Here is an 18,770-nt window from a genome sequence, read left to right on the forward strand (position 1 = left end):
CAATAAAGATATTCACGGATGTAAGAATGCTTTAAAAATAAATAAGAACTTAGGGAGTATTAATTTTTAGAGATTTTTTATATTTTTAATTTGTAAAATTTGTAGAAGCTATTACATTTGAATAAGTTATTACCATTTGCCACACCATATAGTGAACTTTTATGAAAGACAAGTCAAATGTACAATGATAAATTTAATAAACTTAATTTAAAAATTGAATTCTAATACTTCGCATTACATCATTTATTTTGGACCAATCATGTTTTCAGGTTTCACCCAGTCCTTAAACTGTTGTTCGGTCACACCATTCTTCAATGCCGATTCTTTTAATGTCAGATTTTCTTTGTGGGCTTGTTTAGCAATTGCAGCAGCCTAAAGAGGAACATACGTTTCATTATACGTGACAAAATTGTAACAAATTAATTATACTACGAAACTTTACAAAACCGAAGTGAATTACCTTATCGTAACCGATATGTGGATTTAATGCTGTGACAAGCATCAAGCTCTCGTTGAGAAGTTTCTCGATCTTGTCAGCGTTTGGTTTGATGCCGACAACGCAGTTCTTTGTGAACGTAGCGCATGCATCACCCAGAAGTCTTGCAGATCTTAATGTGTTTGCAACTATAACTGGCTTAAAAACATTAAGTTCGAAGTGACCGTTGCTTCCAGCAATTGTTGTCGCAAAATGATTACCCATAACTTGACAACACACCATCGTAATTGCTTCACACTGTGTCGGATTTACTTTACCAGGCATAATTGAACTTCCTGGTTCATTTTCGGGCAGAGACAGTTCTCCTAAACCACAACGTGGTCCACTCCCCAAAAACCGGATATCATTGGCTATCTGTAAAAAGTCAAGTTTCAAATTTATATTACTTAATTATAATATATATTAAAATATACCTTCATAATTGAAACTGCTACTGTGTTAAGTGCACCAGACACTTCCACCATAGCATCGTGTGCTGCTAAAGCTTCAAACTTATTAGGAGCAGTCACAAATGGTAAACCAGTGAGTTGTGCAATTTTTGCTGCTGCTTTTTCTGCAAAACCTTTTGGTGTATTCAACCCAGTACCTACGGCAGTACCACCAAGTGCCAATTCATACAAACGTGGAAGAGTATTTTTTACCCTTGCAATACCGTTTGCCACTTGTGTTGCATATCCTGAATTTTATAAACACGTTATATTATAATTTTGTCATTTAATTTGCTGATGTTAGTAAATACCTGAAAATTCTTGTCCTAATGTCAGAGGTACTGCATCCTGCGTATGAGTTCTACCAATCTTTATAATATCTTTCCATTCTTCAGCTTTTTCATGTAAAACTTTGCATAAACATTGCAGTCCAGGGAGAAGTACCTTGTCAATCTCTAATGCAACTGCTATGTGCATAGCAGTGGGAAAGGTGTCATTGCTACTTTGAGATTTATTTACATGATCATTTGGATGAACAGGTGTTTTTGATCCCAGCTCACCACCAAGTAATTCAATAGCACGATTCGAGATTACCTGAAAGAAGATAATAAATTACTTAGAAATGTTCTTTGTACAAATTTTGAAGTTGAACATATTAATAGATACCTCATTGGTATTCATATTGGATTGTGTACCGGAACCTGTTTGCCAAATTACTAATGGGAAATGATCATTATACAGCTTGCCACTAATGACATCGTCTGCAGCTTTGCTAATAGCTTCTGCTATTTTTGCATCCATACCAAATTCTTTGTTTACTTCAGCTGCTGCTTTTTTTAATATGCCCATTGCCACAATAACACCATACTAAAAAATGTAATTCAACAAATAAAATTTTATTTATGACACAGGACACAACTAACTTATTGTATTTTCTTACAGGCATTCGTTCAAACGTATCACCAATAGGAAAATTCATGACTGATCTCAAAGTCTGTGCTCCATAGTATTTGTCACATGGTACCTTGAGCTCACCGAAAGTGTCTTTCTCAATACGATATCCTTTACTGTCACCCTGCAATTTTCAAACATAAATCCAATTAAGATCAAAGAAATTGCATTAATGAAAAAAATATTTGAATAATATATATATATATATATTTATGCACCATAGCGAAAGGATAAATTATATAACACAAGCGAGTAAGTACAATCTGACAACGGATATTAAACTAGTCTGGAAAGGGGAAATTGAAGGTCAGTCAAATGAAGCCAGTTAGTCATGATAACATGTATACAAGATGTATATATATACATGCACATACACAAACAACTGTTTAAGCGATTAGAATGTTTCATACTTCCAAACGAAAGTTGAATGAAATAATTTATGTAGAGGTACACAAATTATATTCCACTATCACGAAAAATAGAATCACAAAATACTTTTTTCTTACGTTTATGATCACGTATTCTAACCTTCGTGCAAGCGACGAAAATCTCGGAACGCGTTGATCGTTCAACAGAAAAAGGTAATGTCATTGAATGTTTATAAGAAATATAAAAAAGTTATGCATACCATTGTATCATTTGTTAAAGTTTTGTTTCAGTAATTTCTAATTCCATTTAGAAAGTACTTTCCATATTATTTCTTTTATACAGTTGATTAACAATTCAACGTCAAATCCATTCAATTGTTATTGAGGACCATAGAATGACATTTTGAACGAAACAGATAAAATTATTCGTAAATGACACACATGATTTTTGTGGAAATCTTTCGAAAACTATTTTAAGATCGGATCCCTGAACGATTATGTAAAACCGGCCTGTGGATCGCCTTAAAAATTGTGAATAAAAAAGCAAAGTTTAAAGGTAAAGACAATAACGAACGAATAGAATATCATCGATATAACTTTCACAAGTTATCGTCGGCTTTCTCGATTGATAACAGACAATCTATACTAGAATATTTCTACCTTACTACTGCCTTTGGAAACCGGTGATGTGCTCAATGACAGCCGTAACGTAAAAAATCCAGACGATTTCTCAAGTTCCCTTAATCCACGACTAACGAGGGGACATCTTAATAAATTCAACGTCATTTTAAGTTGATCCTTAACTTTAATTTCCTTCAACAAATCTGCGGAAAATAAAAAATACAGAATTAACCAACACCGACGATTATCGCACGGATAGGTGAGCGGCCCGAAAATCATACACGAATCACATGCTTCTTAGATAGAAACCTATCAATGCAAAACGAAACTGCCAAAATTATCGTGGTCACGGACCAAACAGTGACACCACTTCCAATACTCGCGAAAACAGACGAACGTGATTGGCTTTTGCTTCGTTATTTATTAATTTCAATTAGCAACAGTAAAATTAGCAACAGTTAATGTAACTAAATATTTAATCGGCATTTCTTAGAATCCTTACCAGAGGTACCAAATTTTCTCGCGATTTTCATTTCAATAGTTCTATTCTGGAAAATCGGATTAACTAAAGACAGATCTAAAATATATTACAAACTATATTACTTATGTGTATTCCCTACTTATTGAGGATTCTATTTTCCAATTTTTTTTAAATTATAAGAACCGTAAATGTTTTAATATACACTATAATAATACTTTCGTCGTTCATTTTACGTTTTCTATTTCGCAACAAGATAATTAAACAATCAAAATTCGAGAAATTTTCTACACTGAAAAATGTTGTTCCGAGAAAAACATATTCAAATTTTGAAGACAATATAAACATATGTAGATGTACGCATACGTTTCCAGTTCTCTATTTCGAAAACTGGCTTGCATTAAAATCTCAGACCTTTTGTGTGTCATTCTCTCTCGCACTGCATGAAATGGATTTAAACTAGTGCTTAAATGAGGAAAAGAATTTGTCTAACTTTTTGAAATTGCCCGTACCGTTATTCGTCAAATCTCGATAGGATCGATTGCAAATTGCAGCAGAACGTTTGAAGCAGCCTAATAAGTTTCGTCGCTGTTCTATTTACACACGTTGCGTCCGCTGTGGTGATTTTGCGTACAGCGGGCAGAACGGAACTATGGTGTATTTTCGAAAAAAAAACGTCATGCGAGCGATCGACGAGCCAATAAATTGATTAACGGCATGGCTTTATCTTGGTAGCGGTGCACGCTAGTCGAAATCGACGATATCGCAGGCTATAACTCGGCGATAAAGTTGCACGGGGCAGGTCGATTGAAATTTTTCACTGCGTCGGAATTGTTATCAAAAGACTCGGGGTCTCATGTAAACAGCACGCGGGATCTTGTGTGTCATCCGATCTAATGGTCCTTATTATGTAATTTGTGCACCGGCTGAATGCTATGCTCGAAAAAATCTGGATGAAAATTAATAGAATTCGCGTCACGAGCGGTGTCTTTCGAAAATGACTGACTCTTCTTCCTCTTCTTCTTTCGCAAGGTAAGTCGAGTCGTGTTCTCCATTGGGACGCGTGTCACAAAACCTTTTTCCGTGTTTATGCTTTTATATCATCCACGTACCGTAACAAAATTCGTCTACGTGTACACGCGATTTTTCACCACAAGTGTGCGTTCTGCTTTTCATGCATTACTAACCGATATGATTTTATTCTTAACCTAGAACCATCAGAGCCGGTCCTCTATATGATCCGCCAATTCGATCTTATGAAAGCTCCGAGCTCACTTTTATCTCTGTTTGTTTTCGTTTTATTTCAGTCGATTCTACCGTATCTTGAATTTTTTGTAAACGTATGCTAGTGATTGGGTCATTTGGTTAAACCGACAATATCGGTTCACAATGAGTCCGACTATCAATATGAGCTGAATTTTTTCACAAATTTTTTCTTTTTGTAAATTCGGATTGTCAGTATCGTTTGTGATGTACATTTAAAATATTTATAACGTTTCAGTTCTATTTGCAGTTTCCGAATGGCACTGTTTGTTGTTTGTGTAATATGTTTAACTTATATTGGTTAAAGTTTTAATCAGAGTGGTTTTATTATGAATAAGAATTAAAACATTATAATATGTAGGTTGAAAAATATGTTTTCTACGTAGACATTTATATAAAGAAATATTAAAATAGACACTAATACCTCCTGTTTAATTACAACAAAAATTATGTATTTATTGATCTTAAATTAGCAGTACAATTGATCGTATAATTTATTATCTCGATAGCTTATAATTCAACAGTGTTACACATGAAATATCGATATATGATTGTAGTAAAACTTGAAAAGTACTAACAAATATTTTATAACAAGATGCATCACAGATCAATCTATAAGTAGATTACAGTATTTTTTTGTCTTGCAGGGTAATCAGTAAAGTATTGACTTTTATAAAATGTATTGCTCGAACTGGCTTTGTGATATTAAACAATGTTTACTGTATACCAACGTATGTAGTATGGATGACATTATTGTTTCCTGTAAAAGTTTATCAGCCTCAAGTATATTGGCGTATCGAAGGACTATTTTTCCATTGGTTATTAGCAATGGTATCGATGTGGACTTGGTCCGCAGGTTACGACAGTAAGTATCTAGATATTTATATAATGCTTTTACAATTGAAATTTATGATAATTATAGTGTGAATACTAATAGTGATAATAATGCAATTTATAGTTATAGAACAAGGTGATGATATAGAGAAACTAATTAGTGACAGAACATTAGTAATAGCGAACCATCAAAGTACTGGTGATGTTCCTATACTAATGACAACATTTAATGCGAAACCAAACGTGTTGCCTAATCTAATGTGGATTATGGACAGGATTTTTAAATTTACAAACTTTGGTATAGTTTCTGTTTTACATCAGGACTTCTTTATTGTGTCTGTAAGTCTATAATTTCACTAATTTAATAACAATAGTTTCATTATATGTAAATCGTAGCATGTAATAATAATATTTTTGTTTTCTGTTATCTAGGGTCGTAAAAAGAGAGAAGAAAGTTTAAAGCAACTTGAGAAACATCTGAAAGAATCGTACATTCCACTTAATAGGGAATGGATGGTTCTGTTTCCAGAAGGAGGTTTTTTATGTAAAAGAAGAGAGACTTCGCAGAAATATGCTAAAAAAAATAATCTTCCTATTTTGGAGAATGTAACTCTGCCACGTTTAGGAGCATTGCAGACTATATTTGATACAGTTGGTCCATCACATAATAATAATAGATCAAATCAAGAATTAGATAATAGAGCAAGTAAATAATTTAACAAACTATAATTTTGTAGCAGTGTTTCGTCTTATGTATTTATTAAGTTATTGTTAACTATCTGTCATACAGGTATGGTAGTAGCAAAACCTGAAATCAATTGGGTTCTTGATATAACAATAGCATATCCTCAAGGTAAACCAATTGATTTACCTACAATTATAACTGGTTCCAGACCACCGTGTGAGACAGTACTGTTTTACCGAGTTTTTCCTAGTTTAGTGGTAAGTTTTCAATTGTATATTACTGCTATTTTGTTTTTCATTTAATTGTTCAGTACTTAGTGCATCATCGTCTTTTAGGTTCCTCGGGAACCAGAATTATTATCTAAATGGTTGTATGATAGGTGGGTTGAAAAAGAAGCACTTTTGGATAACTTTTATAAGTATGGAACATTTGTTGGTACACAAGCATCGCCCAATGAAGGTTCCAAGATCCATCAGGATCCATTAAGATTCCTAGTCCTTCATTTATTTTTTATAACATCTAGTTATATTCATTACAATATATTTACATACATGCTCTCTTGCTTCTGGTAAAGCGTTTTATTCTATATAAAAGATTACGTTCAGACACGAGTGAAATTACAATGTGGTAGAGTAACAAACAAAAAAAATATTCCTGCCTTAAATACTACTCTTGATGTTGACTAATAAAACTAACGAGTGTATGAATTGTCAATTCCAAGTGAATGTTTATAACTAGATATGAAATAGATAGTTAATTGCAACCACCGTTTTTATTGCTATGAAAAATTATTTAATCACAACATATCTGTTATCATTAATTACACGAACATAATTATACAGATTTCCATATTTCTGTCATGGGATGCAAAGAAGGCTTGATGTTGAAATAACAATATTTTTATTTCGATAACGATGTTCCTTGTGAAAATTTTTTGCACAGTTGTATACATCTTTGTTATAGTTAGTCATTCCTCAGAATGTTTATTTTAATTTATACAGTGAGACATATGGGGTTCTTCATAACATTATATTTGTAACATAATATTTATGATATAATTGTAAAGAAGGAAACGTGTCTTCGGTGGAAGACATTAAAAAGAATACAACTGTCATGATTACAATGACAATGATATTTTGTACGAACGAATAACGGATCAGATTCATTTGAATGAAATATTATGATATATCATCGATACTTCGGAAGTTCTAAAAACATGCAAATTATGTGTATTTGGCTTCTTTATATTAAATTAATTATAAAGAACAGAATTAATACTTTTTACGTTCGAACTTGTAAAAGTTAAATGATTTAACATCTGTTAATGTGACGCCTCCACTTGGGCGATAGTTCTAAACGTGGTTTTAAACGATAGATTTAATATTCTATTTACAAGAAAAGAATGAAAATGTGTCTACACTTGATTATCTGTCTGGAGGACTCGGCAGCATTTGAGAGCGTTTTTCACAGTATTCTGCATGTGTGTTTTGTAATACAATATCTTAAGTAATCGCAAAATATTCTATGAAATGGAATTGCAAAGATATAATAGCAAATTGTTACTGCTCTTGTTTAGAAGTGGTGATCACGAATACTGTTTCAAAGGAATATCCATCTATTTGTGATACTCGAGAGAGAAAGAGAGAGAGAGAAAGAGAGAGAGAGAGAAAGAGAGAAAAGAAGAAAAAGAAAAAGTATTTTTTCAATGCGAAGTCAATCATACAAAAATAATTTTTTAAATCACGTATTAGAAAATCTATATAAGTTCGTAATTCTATGAAGTAGATGTGAAAATTAGTAACAAAATGTTCAGAAAACTTGGCAGAAATAAAAAAAGTCGTGTTTTGGTAAGGTCGATCGAAGTAAGTAAGATGTATACTTTATTGCTAAATTTCAAACCAATAATGATGCTGTTCAGTGACGGAAAACAGCCGTGCCTTGTTCCTACGGACAAACCTCAGCGTTAATTGTATATATTCTTAGCGAATCTCTTACGATTGCAATCTTAACGATTGAACCTGCGCCTACTAAATTAATTTTTTTAAGATAATCAGGTTCCATTGATTGAAAATAAAGAAAAAAGGTACCATAGAAATAAAAACGGGCGAGTCGATGGCATATCTTCTATGCTGCCTAATTGGATATTACGAGGTAAAAGTATATAGCCCAAATCGAAAGCAATTTCCAGACTGATTTATTCGGGGAACTAAAATAGTTGGAGCGCATAAGAATGAACATCTGTTGTCGTCGTATACTACGCATAGCAATTAGACTTTTTCTATGGTTACTATAACGTAACGAGAAACATTTTTATATAAATGTATCTGTTCCAATGACAAACTAGAACTTTACAAATCGAAAGAGTGTAAATGTACAACAATTTCAATGAGACCGGTGTTACAGTCTTATTGAACGTCGGGCGTATGTATCATTCGCCTCTTAAGAAGAAATCATTTTCTTTAATACTTGATCATACTATGGCACGGAAATTTTGTATACGTATTTGCATACAAAAATACAGTACCGTTGCAACGTATGAATATCTTTATGCATTTCCTTGCATTTAACGCAGAATTTGAAAGAAAAACATTCACAGAGTGTACATATATACACATACACGCATATGTATATGTCATTCACAGAGCTTAGAGCTTGACACGCCGATACGAAAAATGTTTAAATCAAAAAGCAATTTTCACCTCAATTGTATTCTCTACTCCGCAGCAATGTATCCGACTTTTTTATCGTTTAGTTTTATGTCCTCATGTTTATGAAGTATTTAAGGAAATCTGAATCACTGCGATAGAATGTTTCTAGTCTTGGTTGCAAATTTTTTAAATGAACAAACACGAGATTCTAAATGTACCAGTAATTGTACTATAAGAAATTTATAAGTTTATTAATAAAATTTGTTTTACAATATAATGATCGTTGTGCATCGTTCGGAACTGTTCGATTAACGATGTATATCGAGACGAAATGAAATAACTTTATTGCGGATCAGAAACGAAAAAAGTATGTGTATCATGGTTTTACTAATATTTAATTACCAACTAAGGACAAACTGAGAAGAAATCGTGTAACATAATGATGCTTGCATAATAGCATATATCCTTCGTTACAAGGGCCAATATTTTTGAGATATTTAGATACATTAGATTTTTAATATAACGTACGGTACAATAAAAAATGGGAACTCAAGTTTCATTGAAACACGAAGCAATGTAATTTAAAGGAACAACTCTACAGATTACAATAAAATTTATTCATTATATATTTATAGTTATGGCACAGAGTTTGATTTTATATTGATTACGCATTGTAAATCGCATTAGAGAAGTTAGTTTCACACCTTGTACAGCACACTGCAATCAGATATCAGTGTAGCGTGTAGTAGATAAAAGAAATTTAATGATAAGTTATCACATAAGTCCTGTTGGTTGTGTTTTAATTTTTTCTTATTTTACTCTCGTTACTAAGTTATATACAAAGAGCAGTATTACTCATATGCAGTATTTATAAAATAACGTTCATTATTATTTTAAATTATACTGCATATTTTGTAAATATATGAGTGATAGTATCTTTGTGTTACGTTTAAACGATATTTAAAATATCCTATTCTTCTGATGAAGATCTTGTTACGATTATTCTACGTGATAAAATGCAATTTGTATTTAGTAGGCATCGAACTAACAATATTCAATTAATATTGCTGATAAAAATTTGAGAACTGGTAGAATGAATTTTCTGATACTGATATTTATAATGTTCGTGTGCTGTATCAATTGTGATTAAACGCCTTAGTTTCACCTTCCAATATCGATGTATTGCGAACGATTCTATAAATAATATAAACATGTAACTAAAAAAACCTATTCAAACTATTTTTCCATAATGAATGTAACACGAATGGTTTTTTATGTCAACGTAAAAGATTTGTGTCGTTCCGAAATCCAGATCAACTTTAAAATAAAAATATCAGGACATTATCACGTTTTTTTTTTATTGCGGAACTGATTGCACAATTCAACATGTTTACGTTGGACGATGCGCATCTAATTGTGCATCTAATTATTCAAAACATTCTGACTGCATACTAATGTTCAACTGTATACAAACAGTGTGTAAAAATTAATGTAAATGCAACCTAACGTAAGTTCTCCAAACTTTAAAGGAGAATATAACTTGCTTGTATTGTCTTTTCTTATAAGAACTTTAATAAAATTATTGTTTTCAAACGATCTGTTGAAACGTTTTTCTCGATAATTTCTTCAACATCGATACTTCTGACAATTGGTCGTTTTACCGTTTAAACGTGCGCCGCCAAAATTATAATCGTGAAATGTTGGAAACTTGTGAGTAGAAGTCCATATATAGACGACGGTGGCGCCTCTTTTGGAGAGAAAATGAAGCTTCGCTCGGGGTCCGAATAGCGCCAATTGGGCTAGTGACAAAACGTTCAAACTGTTAACAAATTACCGACAATCGGTTTCTATACTTCGCCTGCGGAGTTATCTTGATACGTTGATAATTGATTACAAGTTTCGGTGTTTTGTCACGGATAGCGCCAGCTTCCCAAAATGACGCAATTTTGGTCTATCATCACTGACTCGCTACGTCGATGCTAAGATTCGACGGTGTCGGTGTAAGCAAGGGCGCATACAATGAATACTAATTTCGTCCTGACTCTCTTTCATTGTTGTAAAATGATTGTAAAATATAATAAGAACTGTAATGTAATTTCTTTCCCATTCATACCAATGAAAAAGTTTCAACGGCTAACTTTCCATTGACTCAAACTACTTGATAATTGTATCGGAAGAACATGCGAGAAGATATCACGAAATTCTTTATCAGGCTTGTGATTGAGTTGTACTACTTGCGAGAAAATTTTTTGGAAACTTCTGCAGAAATTCGAGCTTTTGTATCAGGAGAACATGACATGTTATCTCAGGATACTGATATTTTTCTCAGTATAAATAATTTCGTATAAACATTAAAAAATCACCACTTTCCACATTACGGTAAAGTGACTTATGCCACTTTTAAAATAAACGGCACATATCATGTTGTTTTAATACAAAAATCCAAATTTTGGCAGAAATCTACGAAAAGTTTTCTCGCCAGTATGTTGTAGATAAAATAGAATTGGTAAAAAGAAGAAATTTATAACATTTTAAATTTACATATTACTTACAGATCGTAAATATGTATGTGTTATTTCAACGACTTAAAATTTAATCTGCGCTGAAACATAAGGGATACAATTGCACGATTAGACAGAGATTAAAAACGAACATCGAGTAACTAACGTGCGCGAAGAGCAACAACTCGGAGCCGCGCAAATCTCACAAAGAGCTTTGATCGTTCCGCGAACTGTGTTCTGCTGTCGGATCGCTGTATCCCTACCACTTGATCTCGATCGCGTCAAAGATCGATGCAAGGAGAAAGCCCAGGACAGACGCAACGCTATAATTCCGAACCGAGTTCAGCGTGTGCAAGCGTGAATGTTTCCGGTTGGAAGCGTTTCAGTAACGGGCCAGCCGTCCAACAGTCAGCATCGATCATCGCGGAGATCCTAGATCGCATCGTCGCAGCGGACAATCTCACAAGAAAGCCGATCGAAAAGGAAACTAGATCATCGGGGAAGCCAAAAACAGGCAGCATGCGTAACAAGCTGCTTTTGCTTTGCACGATATTCGTCCTGCTCGTGGTTGGTAAGTGAAAAGTGGAAGCCGAGTCGTTTCGAGTCAAAACAAAGGATCTTTTCGTCACGTGAATGATTCGTTTTACGCAGGCATTCGTATCACCGACATCCGACAATGAATTCGCGTCATCCAGAGTGTATTTAGTCATTTTCATCGAGTAAATATACGTGTATTCGTAATATCGGACATTTGCGATCAAGGAAACTCGAGTCGACTAGCTGATCGACAAGGAAACTTCCGTAAAAGAGAAACTTTTCTGCGTTTAACGGGATCGAGAGAGATCCTTCGCGCCGCTAAAACTGACGAATAAATCTGATCTTTGTTATCCATAGTCCGCTGTGCTACAAGGTGGGTTTCAAGTTTTTCGGCGGTTCGGTTGTTGTCTTCGTCAAAGGAGAACCGGAAAGACGAGTGCAAAATGTTCTATCGACTCGGTTAATCGGTTTACAACGCGGAATTGCATGAAATAGATCGCAGCGAGATCGGGGGAGGGACAATTGCTCTTGTACCTACTCGGACACCAAGACGCGAGTGATTATTCACTTGTCCACGTTTAATAGGACTGAAGAAGCGTTCGTGTGTACGTCGCAGAAGCCCCTCACCGGTTCTAGAAAGTCTTGGCCATGCGACTGACATTGAGCTCCTAATGAATTTAACCCTTTCATAGGCACTGGAAACTAGGCTTCCCACTCAGTTTTAGCGCGTATGTGGACGCCAGGCTCAAATGTTCCCACCGTTGAAATGTGCTGCCATCTATATATATATAGGTCCCACCACCCCTAATTTTGATGGTTGAAAAATTAAAAATATCAGGAAAGCGAGTAACAGCTGTATTACTATATCATAAAATTATGGTAAGCGAATATTCTAATTTTTTGAAAATTTATATTGTGCTCATGAAAGGGTTAAAGTGGTCCTCTGAAACTTGGAATCCGCTCCACAATAGTGTTTCGTCGAGCAGAATTCAACGCGATAACGTGTTACCATGACAAACCCGTCTCTAAATCTTTGCTGAATAAACAGTAAATAAGCGGTGTGAACCTGATAACGTTGACGCGAATATCAATTTATGAATAGTTTCAATTATTGTCCTCTCAGTTTCGCTTTTACCTTGCTAGCTTTCTGTGGGAAAGAAACAAAGAAACTTATGTAATGTTTCTCTGTAGTGAATCGAGTGTATTAGAATTTAAATGACTCGTAATCATGGTGACGAAAAAGAAGTCGGCCCCGCTACTAACTGTTATGTGTATGACATTTCAAAAGGAAAAACGTTTTATCTATTCGTTCAATTGAACGTTAGGGTCGGTGCGATATAAATAAATTCAGAGAGTATTACGTTCGATGAACGAGTATGGATCTAACGTAATTTCTCCATTATCATATTATCGAATGAAAATTCTACGAGTAATGAAAACATGCCGCTTTTCCTATCAATTCAAAGGCCGTACAGGGTCGCGAGTACTGTGTTAATAGTATATCATGATTTTATTTAGCTGCTTGTTAAACTGTTAAAACCTGGTATCACGATCAATGATGGATCATGATCAGTGGGCGGAAGATTATGAAATATTAGCCGCGTCACACGCAATCTCGCGCGATCGCTCTTCTAATCGCACAAATTTTCGTGCGTTCCTTTGCAGCCCGTGCACGATTTTCTGTGTGCGTATGACTCGGCGAATTTCAGCCGCCGCAACAGATTTCTGTGAATTCCGTTCGCGCGGATTCGCTTCGCGTGTAGATTTGAAAAATTGCTATTCTGAAATATTCTGGCTTCCACAAAGTGTAACTTGCAACGGTTTGTATGTTTCCACGTTGAACAGCGGATGTCCAAGCTGCACGGTTGAAATGGAAATCTCCTTCACGGACGTCGCAGACCTACAACTCGCAGACCCACATCTCGCAGTCGCAGAGATCGCAGACCTACAACCAAGGCCAAGGTAATTAACGTTCACCTAGGTACTTGGTGAGGATCCGTTATCAATTCGAAATCTTAAAATGACAAGAGCGTCCAGAGAGACTAGACGAACAATTACTTTCAGGCGGATACCCCAAACAGACTGGCTCGTATCCCTCGTCCGCGAACAGCCACGTACTAGGTAATGGTCCGGTAGGTCCAGGTTACAACCCTGGTGGTCTAGGACATTTACCCTATGGAGGACACTCTCCCTATGGTGGACAGCCGCACTACAATAGTCCATCTATGGGTGGACACTACCCAAGTTTCGGACAACCATCCTACGGGTCTGCGTTCGGTTCCATGGGACCGTCGCCTCAGCAGACGATCCTCCTCCAGCAGTCGTCGAAACCAGGCATTGGGCAGTTAGCAAAGGAAGCGTTCGTTTTCGCCGGAGTCAGCGCCGGTGTGAATGCTGCGGTGAATCGATTGATACCCGGAGGGATCTATGGCACTAGAGGAAGCAGCGCGGGGTCATCCGGTGTTGTACCACCAGTTTCGCACACCGAAATCACTTATAACAATTACTACAACAATGGCACCGCTCCAGAAGCAGCAGCTCCTGCAGCCGCTCCTGCAGCCGCCCCAGGAGCTGCTCCCGTGGCTCAACCTGCAGCCCAAACTGCTGCCGACGCTCCACAGACTCAACAGAACAACCCTGGCACCAACAATGCTCCACCCGCGAATTCTAATTCTCAGGAGTCCACCCAAAACAATCCTAATCCGCTGGGATTCGTTACTTCGAACGATGACCTCAAGAAGCTAACGGAGAGCTTGTACCAGAAAGAGAAGGACAACAATGCTTTTTCGCAAATAACTATGAAGCTACAGGGACAGAAGAATGACGAGACCACTTCGGACGATGCACCTGAACCGTATGTATCGGACGATTCGGATACATCAGGAAATTATTAAGTTGATATTACCTAGAAGGATGATTGCGACTGTTTCAGCTTGTTGGATGTGAAAGTCGAGGCCTACGATCTTCCGACTGTGAAGGCAATATTACCTTTGCACGACAACTACGAGCTGGACGTTAGGGCAAAAGAGGTAGTCACCCCTGAGGAGCGTCGCAAGGAAACAGAACTTCTTGACAAGATCATGGAGACCGAGATCATGAAGTCTACCATGAAGTTTTTGGCTGAGAAAGGATACATTCCGGACGATGAGTACGAGTTCAAGGACTCCATGAAGCGCATTTGGTTCTCTCAATTCAAGCGAATCGACGGAGACCCATCCAGTTCTGGTTTTGAGACCGTTTTCCTAGCTGAACAGTTCGATAACGATATCCTTGGATTACACAATTGGATCTACTACGCCAAACAGGAAGCTGCGAATAAGCTCAACTATCTTGGATACATGAAAGAGACCAAGCTGGGCGACGTAAGTTATCTACGACACTCGATCCTTATGTATTCTTTGTTGTTGTACTTTTAATAACTAATTTGTACTCTAAATTGATAACAATTGCAGAAAGGTGCGATCCTCAAGCTGCGCTCAAGCCTGAACGGAATAGTGCAACCGGTCAGCACATTATTTGTCGGCACATCACCCGAATTAGAATTTGCTCTGTACACGATGTGCTTCTTCGCTCGGCCGAACAGCCCCTGTCCAGTTTCACTCGGAGGAACGGATTTCACGATCTATGTGAGCAGAATCAACTACTTTGGGAAAGACATTTTGATTTCCGCATACCCCGACGTTTAATTCAGTCAATCAAAATTGAAATTTATGCATTAATTGAGTAGACTTAGTTACTTTTTAGATCGAATACGTACGGAATTGTAGTTTCTGTATAACAGTGTGCATATTAATAGATGCCTGCTATCTTATAGTTGAAGATAATCTAGGTTTTTCTATGTGAATGTGTTTACGAGAATTATATACCTGGGTGACGTTTCCGCTCCGTTTTTCTGACTCTGGCAGCTCTAGTACAGGCACTATGGATGGTCTCCAGTGAGCGCATCGCGTGGGTATCTTTTTCTTGTAGTAGCGTCGAGAGCCACTTGCATTGTTGTAGTGTCAGTGGATCTCTAAATTTGATGGCTCCTAAAATACTCTGAACATTAGATGATAGTAAATACTGCGATGCATTCGAACGAATGAGATTATTCTTGTATCGATGTTTACTACTAAAAAATATACTTTAAGAATTTCCATTTTAAACGCTGTGTACTTTATTTCGAATATTACACACACCGTGGCAAGCTTCTGCTGCGATTGCATTGTGAACAGCGACCGGCAGATCGATAAATTCCTGGTGCCCATTGTTCAGAAAGTTCTGCAGCATGTCTAAAAGATTTTGTACACTCATCTTTAGCTTGATCTTGTCATCTGATCGTAAATATTCTTCAGACATTCTGAAATAAGGATGGGCAGCATTTTTCTTAAAATTATCACTGTCACGTAAAAAAAAGTCGGAAAGTTCACGCTTTGTGACTTGTTCATTTATTCCAACGCGGCACGAAGCCCCCCTTCTTCTGTCAAGCTCCGCAGTCAGAGCACGTTGCGCAGGAATGATCGACCACGTTGTAGTTCGCCCGCTCGCCTCTCATTGGTCAGTGTTTTCCGTTAATAACTCGTAAACAAAGCCGCAAATTGAATTTTCGCAAAGGAAAAAGTTACTTCAAATGACCTCAGCTACCCCTCATTTTCGGCTGTTAAATTAATTGTGGAACACCCTGTATATTTAAATAAATTTTTTATCAAAAATATCAATCAAAATTAATTTAAAATTATTGCTCAATAAATCTGAAAAATATTTACTTATCTAACGTTAAGAATGATTATTTCTTATATGTTTTTAATGAAAATTTTATTGCAGTACCTCCAATGGTTCAGAAGTTACAAGCAAAATGAGTTTCTTTTTCAGTCTTAATAGAAAACGCCGGTGGCGCCATCTCGTATTTATGAAGTAACTACACATTTCTAGATAATGCCATTTATAATGTAACGAAATTTGTAAAGCAGATACCGACCTGCCTGAAACCATAAAGTCATATCAAATATACTTTATCATATCTATTCTGCCGTAATTAGGTGTCATTTTCTGTTTTGTTTTCTCGTAAATTGACCTTAAAGTCCATAGATAGTTGCGTATTTCGTTTACTTCGTTAAAAATTTGATATTATTTATCTGAATAATAATAAACAGAAAAATCGTGGTATATAAGGAGTGGGCGAGACGGATGGAATTAATTGCTCCGTGACAGCTCCTAGTTGGAATTCTATAAAAACGTCTAATCGGCGATCTTCACTGATAAATCATTACGTATAGTTGCACTTACACTAGTGGGTGGAGCTGTTGCATCCAATCTGCAATACTGCAATATCATTTTGTTTCATCCGATCTATTTGAAAACAATATTGAACAGTAAGACTGTTAAAATGGTCATCGGGCGAGCTTTGCATTTTGTGTTTAAAATACCGAATCGGAAGTTGACAACAAAATTCTATAGAGAAATTCTTGGGATGAAGGTTAGTTGGCATTGATTGTTTAAATCAGTACATTATTATGTACTATTATATATTATTATTATATAGAATATTTTTATAGGTATTACGCCACGAAGAATTTGCCGATGGTTGTGATGCCGCTTGCAACGGGTTCGTAATTTTGTTTTAAACTGTGGAATTATAAATAAATTTCATACGACTATTCTGTATACATTTGTAGACCATATGCAAATCGGTGGAGCAAAACGATGATAGGATATGGTCCAGAGGATACTCATTTCGTGATAGAGTTGACTTACAATTACGGAATTAAGGAATATGAACGTGGTAATGATTTTCAGGGTATAACAATTAAATCCAAAGAAGCTATTGAAAGAGCACGTTCAAGTGGTTGGCCTATAAGTGAAGAAAATGGAAAATTTATTCTTGAAGCACCAGGTGGATACAAGTATTATCTAATTAATGAGTCTCAGCCTAAGGATAAAGGTATTAAGGAAAAACAATAAAACATTTTCTTGCCATTTATTTATACATTAATTTATATATATATATATACTATTATAAAATATATATATTTTAAACTGTAGATCCAGTTGAGAAGGTAACTTTGTCTAGTTTTGATCTTCAAAAAACCATCGCATACTGGAAAGATATACTGAAATTGAAAGTATTTAATGAAACAGACAAAAGCATATTGTTGGGCTACACTGATGATCAGGCTAAACTTGAATTCCAAGATATTGGTAAGAGCTTTGAGGCAATCATTTATAATGGATGTACTATGAATAGAAAATAATTTATCGTGTGTTTTCAGGAACCAAAGTTGATCATGCTAAAGCTTATGGGCGTATAGCGTTCTCTGTTCCTCATGGTGAGCAGCCAGAAATTCAAAAGAGAATCAAGGATCATGGAAATGTAATATTGACAGACTTAATCACACTAGATACACCAGGAAAGGCTTCTGTAAGGGTCATCATCCTCGCCGATCCAGTAAGTGCAATTACATAAATTCTTTATATTGCATTGCACTTAGTGAAAACAAGTGCCAATTGTGTGATCAAATATTTTAGGATGGTCATGAGATTTGTTTTGTGGATGATGAAGGATTCCGTCAGTTATCAGTTCCAGACTATCCCAGTGAACAAATTTTGGACAGATATATCGCCAGAGAGGAATAAATTCAGTATATGTCCTGCAAATTACAGATTTCAGTATTTTTGTAAATGTTGGCCGTTGTGCTAACAATTATTTATACTTTTAAAGAGCTATTAATTATGAAGATGAAGGTTTGCACTACAAATTGGTTCCAACTAAAAAGGGATCAATTTTCATGTTTACTTATAATCATTATAACATTTGTTGTATATTTTATAGTTTGTTCAAATATTGCATAGTTTTTATGTATATATTGGTGAAGGTTGTTACTGTGAATAAACTGAAAGTTTTATTATGAATTACGTTCTCATGATTACATGAAATGATATCCACATAAGGTCATGAACAGTGACCCTATGTCACGTGTAGAC

At 35.7% G+C, this 18,770-nt stretch overlaps 4 protein-coding genes across 9 annotated transcripts; 3 read left to right on the plus strand and 1 right to left on the minus strand.

Moving 5' to 3' along the window:
- Window positions 1-59: 59 nt before the first annotated feature.
- Window positions 60-4,560, minus strand: LOC117220012 (fumarate hydratase, mitochondrial). 4 transcript variants are annotated; one of them, XM_033469617.2, is made up of 8 exons: window positions 4,455-4,560; window positions 2,904-3,067; window positions 1,865-1,999; window positions 1,591-1,791; window positions 1,236-1,518; window positions 910-1,172; window positions 461-850; window positions 60-372 (listed from the first exon to the last, which is right to left on the minus strand). In XM_033469617.2, exons 1-8 carry the CDS (start codon window positions 4,516-4,518, stop codon window positions 244-246), a joined length of 1,629 nt encoding a protein of 542 aa, XP_033325508.2. In that variant the 5' UTR covers window positions 4,519-4,560; the 3' UTR covers window positions 60-243. The 4 variants fall into 4 exon arrangements, with proteins under 4 accessions (XP_033325508.2, XP_033325513.1, XP_033325511.1 ...); XM_033469622.2 differs by lacking the exons at window positions 2,904-3,067; window positions 4,455-4,560 and adding an exon at window positions 2,504-2,728; XM_033469620.2 differs by lacking the exons at window positions 2,904-3,067; window positions 4,455-4,560 and adding an exon at window positions 2,404-2,497.
- Window positions 4,234-10,368, plus strand: LOC117220015 (acyl-CoA:lysophosphatidylglycerol acyltransferase 1). Of its 3 annotated transcripts, none has more exons than XM_033469626.2 (6): window positions 4,234-4,374; window positions 5,253-5,470; window positions 5,564-5,778; window positions 5,872-6,145; window positions 6,230-6,381; window positions 6,460-10,368. In XM_033469626.2, the coding sequence occupies exons 1-6, from the start codon at window positions 4,340-4,342 to the stop codon at window positions 6,694-6,696; spliced, it is 1,131 nt and encodes a 376-aa protein (XP_033325517.1). In that variant the 5' UTR covers window positions 4,234-4,339; the 3' UTR covers window positions 6,697-10,368. The 3 variants fall into 3 exon arrangements, with proteins under 3 accessions (XP_033325517.1, XP_033325518.1, XP_076380845.1); XM_033469627.2 differs by lacking the exon at window positions 4,234-4,374 and adding an exon at window positions 4,696-4,962; XM_076524730.1 differs by lacking the exon at window positions 4,234-4,374 and adding an exon at window positions 5,051-5,175.
- A 1,247-nt stretch (window positions 10,369-11,615) lies between these two features.
- Window positions 11,616-15,955, plus strand: LOC117220010 (uncharacterized). Its single transcript, XM_033469613.2, has 5 exons — window positions 11,616-11,844; window positions 13,656-13,772; window positions 13,875-14,664; window positions 14,743-15,172; window positions 15,263-15,955. Exons 1-5 carry the CDS (start codon window positions 11,793-11,795, stop codon window positions 15,494-15,496), a joined length of 1,623 nt encoding a protein of 540 aa, XP_033325504.2. The 5' UTR covers window positions 11,616-11,792; the 3' UTR covers window positions 15,497-15,955.
- Window positions 15,956-16,942: 987 nt separating this feature from the next.
- LOC117220018 (glyoxalase domain-containing protein 4) lies at window positions 16,943-18,698 on the plus strand. Its single transcript, XM_033469639.2, has 6 exons — window positions 16,943-17,265; window positions 17,345-17,394; window positions 17,465-17,730; window positions 17,832-17,987; window positions 18,059-18,234; window positions 18,315-18,698. The coding sequence occupies exons 1-6, from the start codon at window positions 17,176-17,178 to the stop codon at window positions 18,420-18,422; spliced, it is 846 nt and encodes a 281-aa protein (XP_033325530.2). The 5' UTR covers window positions 16,943-17,175; the 3' UTR covers window positions 18,423-18,698.
- The last annotated feature ends 72 nt before the right edge of the window (window positions 18,699-18,770 follow it).

The sequence above is a fragment of the Megalopta genalis genome, chromosome 10 (assembly GCF_051020955.1).
Source record: "Megalopta genalis isolate 19385.01 chromosome 10, iyMegGena1_principal, whole genome shotgun sequence".
Lineage (NCBI taxonomy): Eukaryota > Metazoa > Arthropoda > Insecta > Hymenoptera > Halictidae > Megalopta > Megalopta genalis.

Coding starts and splice junctions, on each gene's coding strand:
- LOC117220018 (XM_033469639.2), top strand. CDS start 17,176: ATGGTCATCGGGCGAGCTTTGCATTTTGTGTTTAAAATACCGAATCGG. Junction 17,266..17,344: donor GAGAAATTCTTGGGATGAAG/GTTAGTTGGCAT, acceptor ATATTTTTATAG/GTATTACGCCACGAAGAATT. Junction 18,235..18,314: donor TCATCATCCTCGCCGATCCA/GTAAGTGCAATT, acceptor CAAATATTTTAG/GATGGTCATGAGATTTGTTT.
- LOC117220015 (XM_076524730.1), top strand. CDS start 5,138: ATGAAATATCGATATATGATTGTAGTAAAACTTGAAAA. Junction 5,779..5,871: donor AGGACTTCTTTATTGTGTCT/GTAAGTCTATAA, acceptor TCTGTTATCTAG/GGTCGTAAAAAGAGAGAAGA. Junction 6,146..6,229: donor AGAATTAGATAATAGAGCAA/GTAAATAATTTA, acceptor TCTGTCATACAG/GTATGGTAGTAGCAAAACCT.
- LOC117220012 (XM_033469617.2), bottom strand. CDS start 4,518: ATGAAAAGCAGAACGCACACTTGTGGTGAAAAATCGCGTGTACACGTA. Junction 2,000..2,903: donor TTTCCAAAGGCAGTAGTAAG/GTAGAAATATTC, acceptor TGAAAATTGCAG/GGTGACAGTAAAGGATATCG. Junction 1,173..1,235: donor ATTAGGACAAGAATTTTCAG/GTATTTACTAAC, acceptor TATAAAATTCAG/GATATGCAACACAAGTGGCA.
- LOC117220010 (XM_033469613.2), top strand. CDS start 11,793: ATGCGTAACAAGCTGCTTTTGCTTTGCACGATATTCGTCCTGCTCGTG. Junction 13,773..13,874: donor GACCTACAACCAAGGCCAAG/GTAATTAACGTT, acceptor AATTACTTTCAG/GCGGATACCCCAAACAGACT. Junction 14,665..14,742: donor TCGGACGATGCACCTGAACC/GTATGTATCGGA, acceptor CGACTGTTTCAG/CTTGTTGGATGTGAAAGTCG.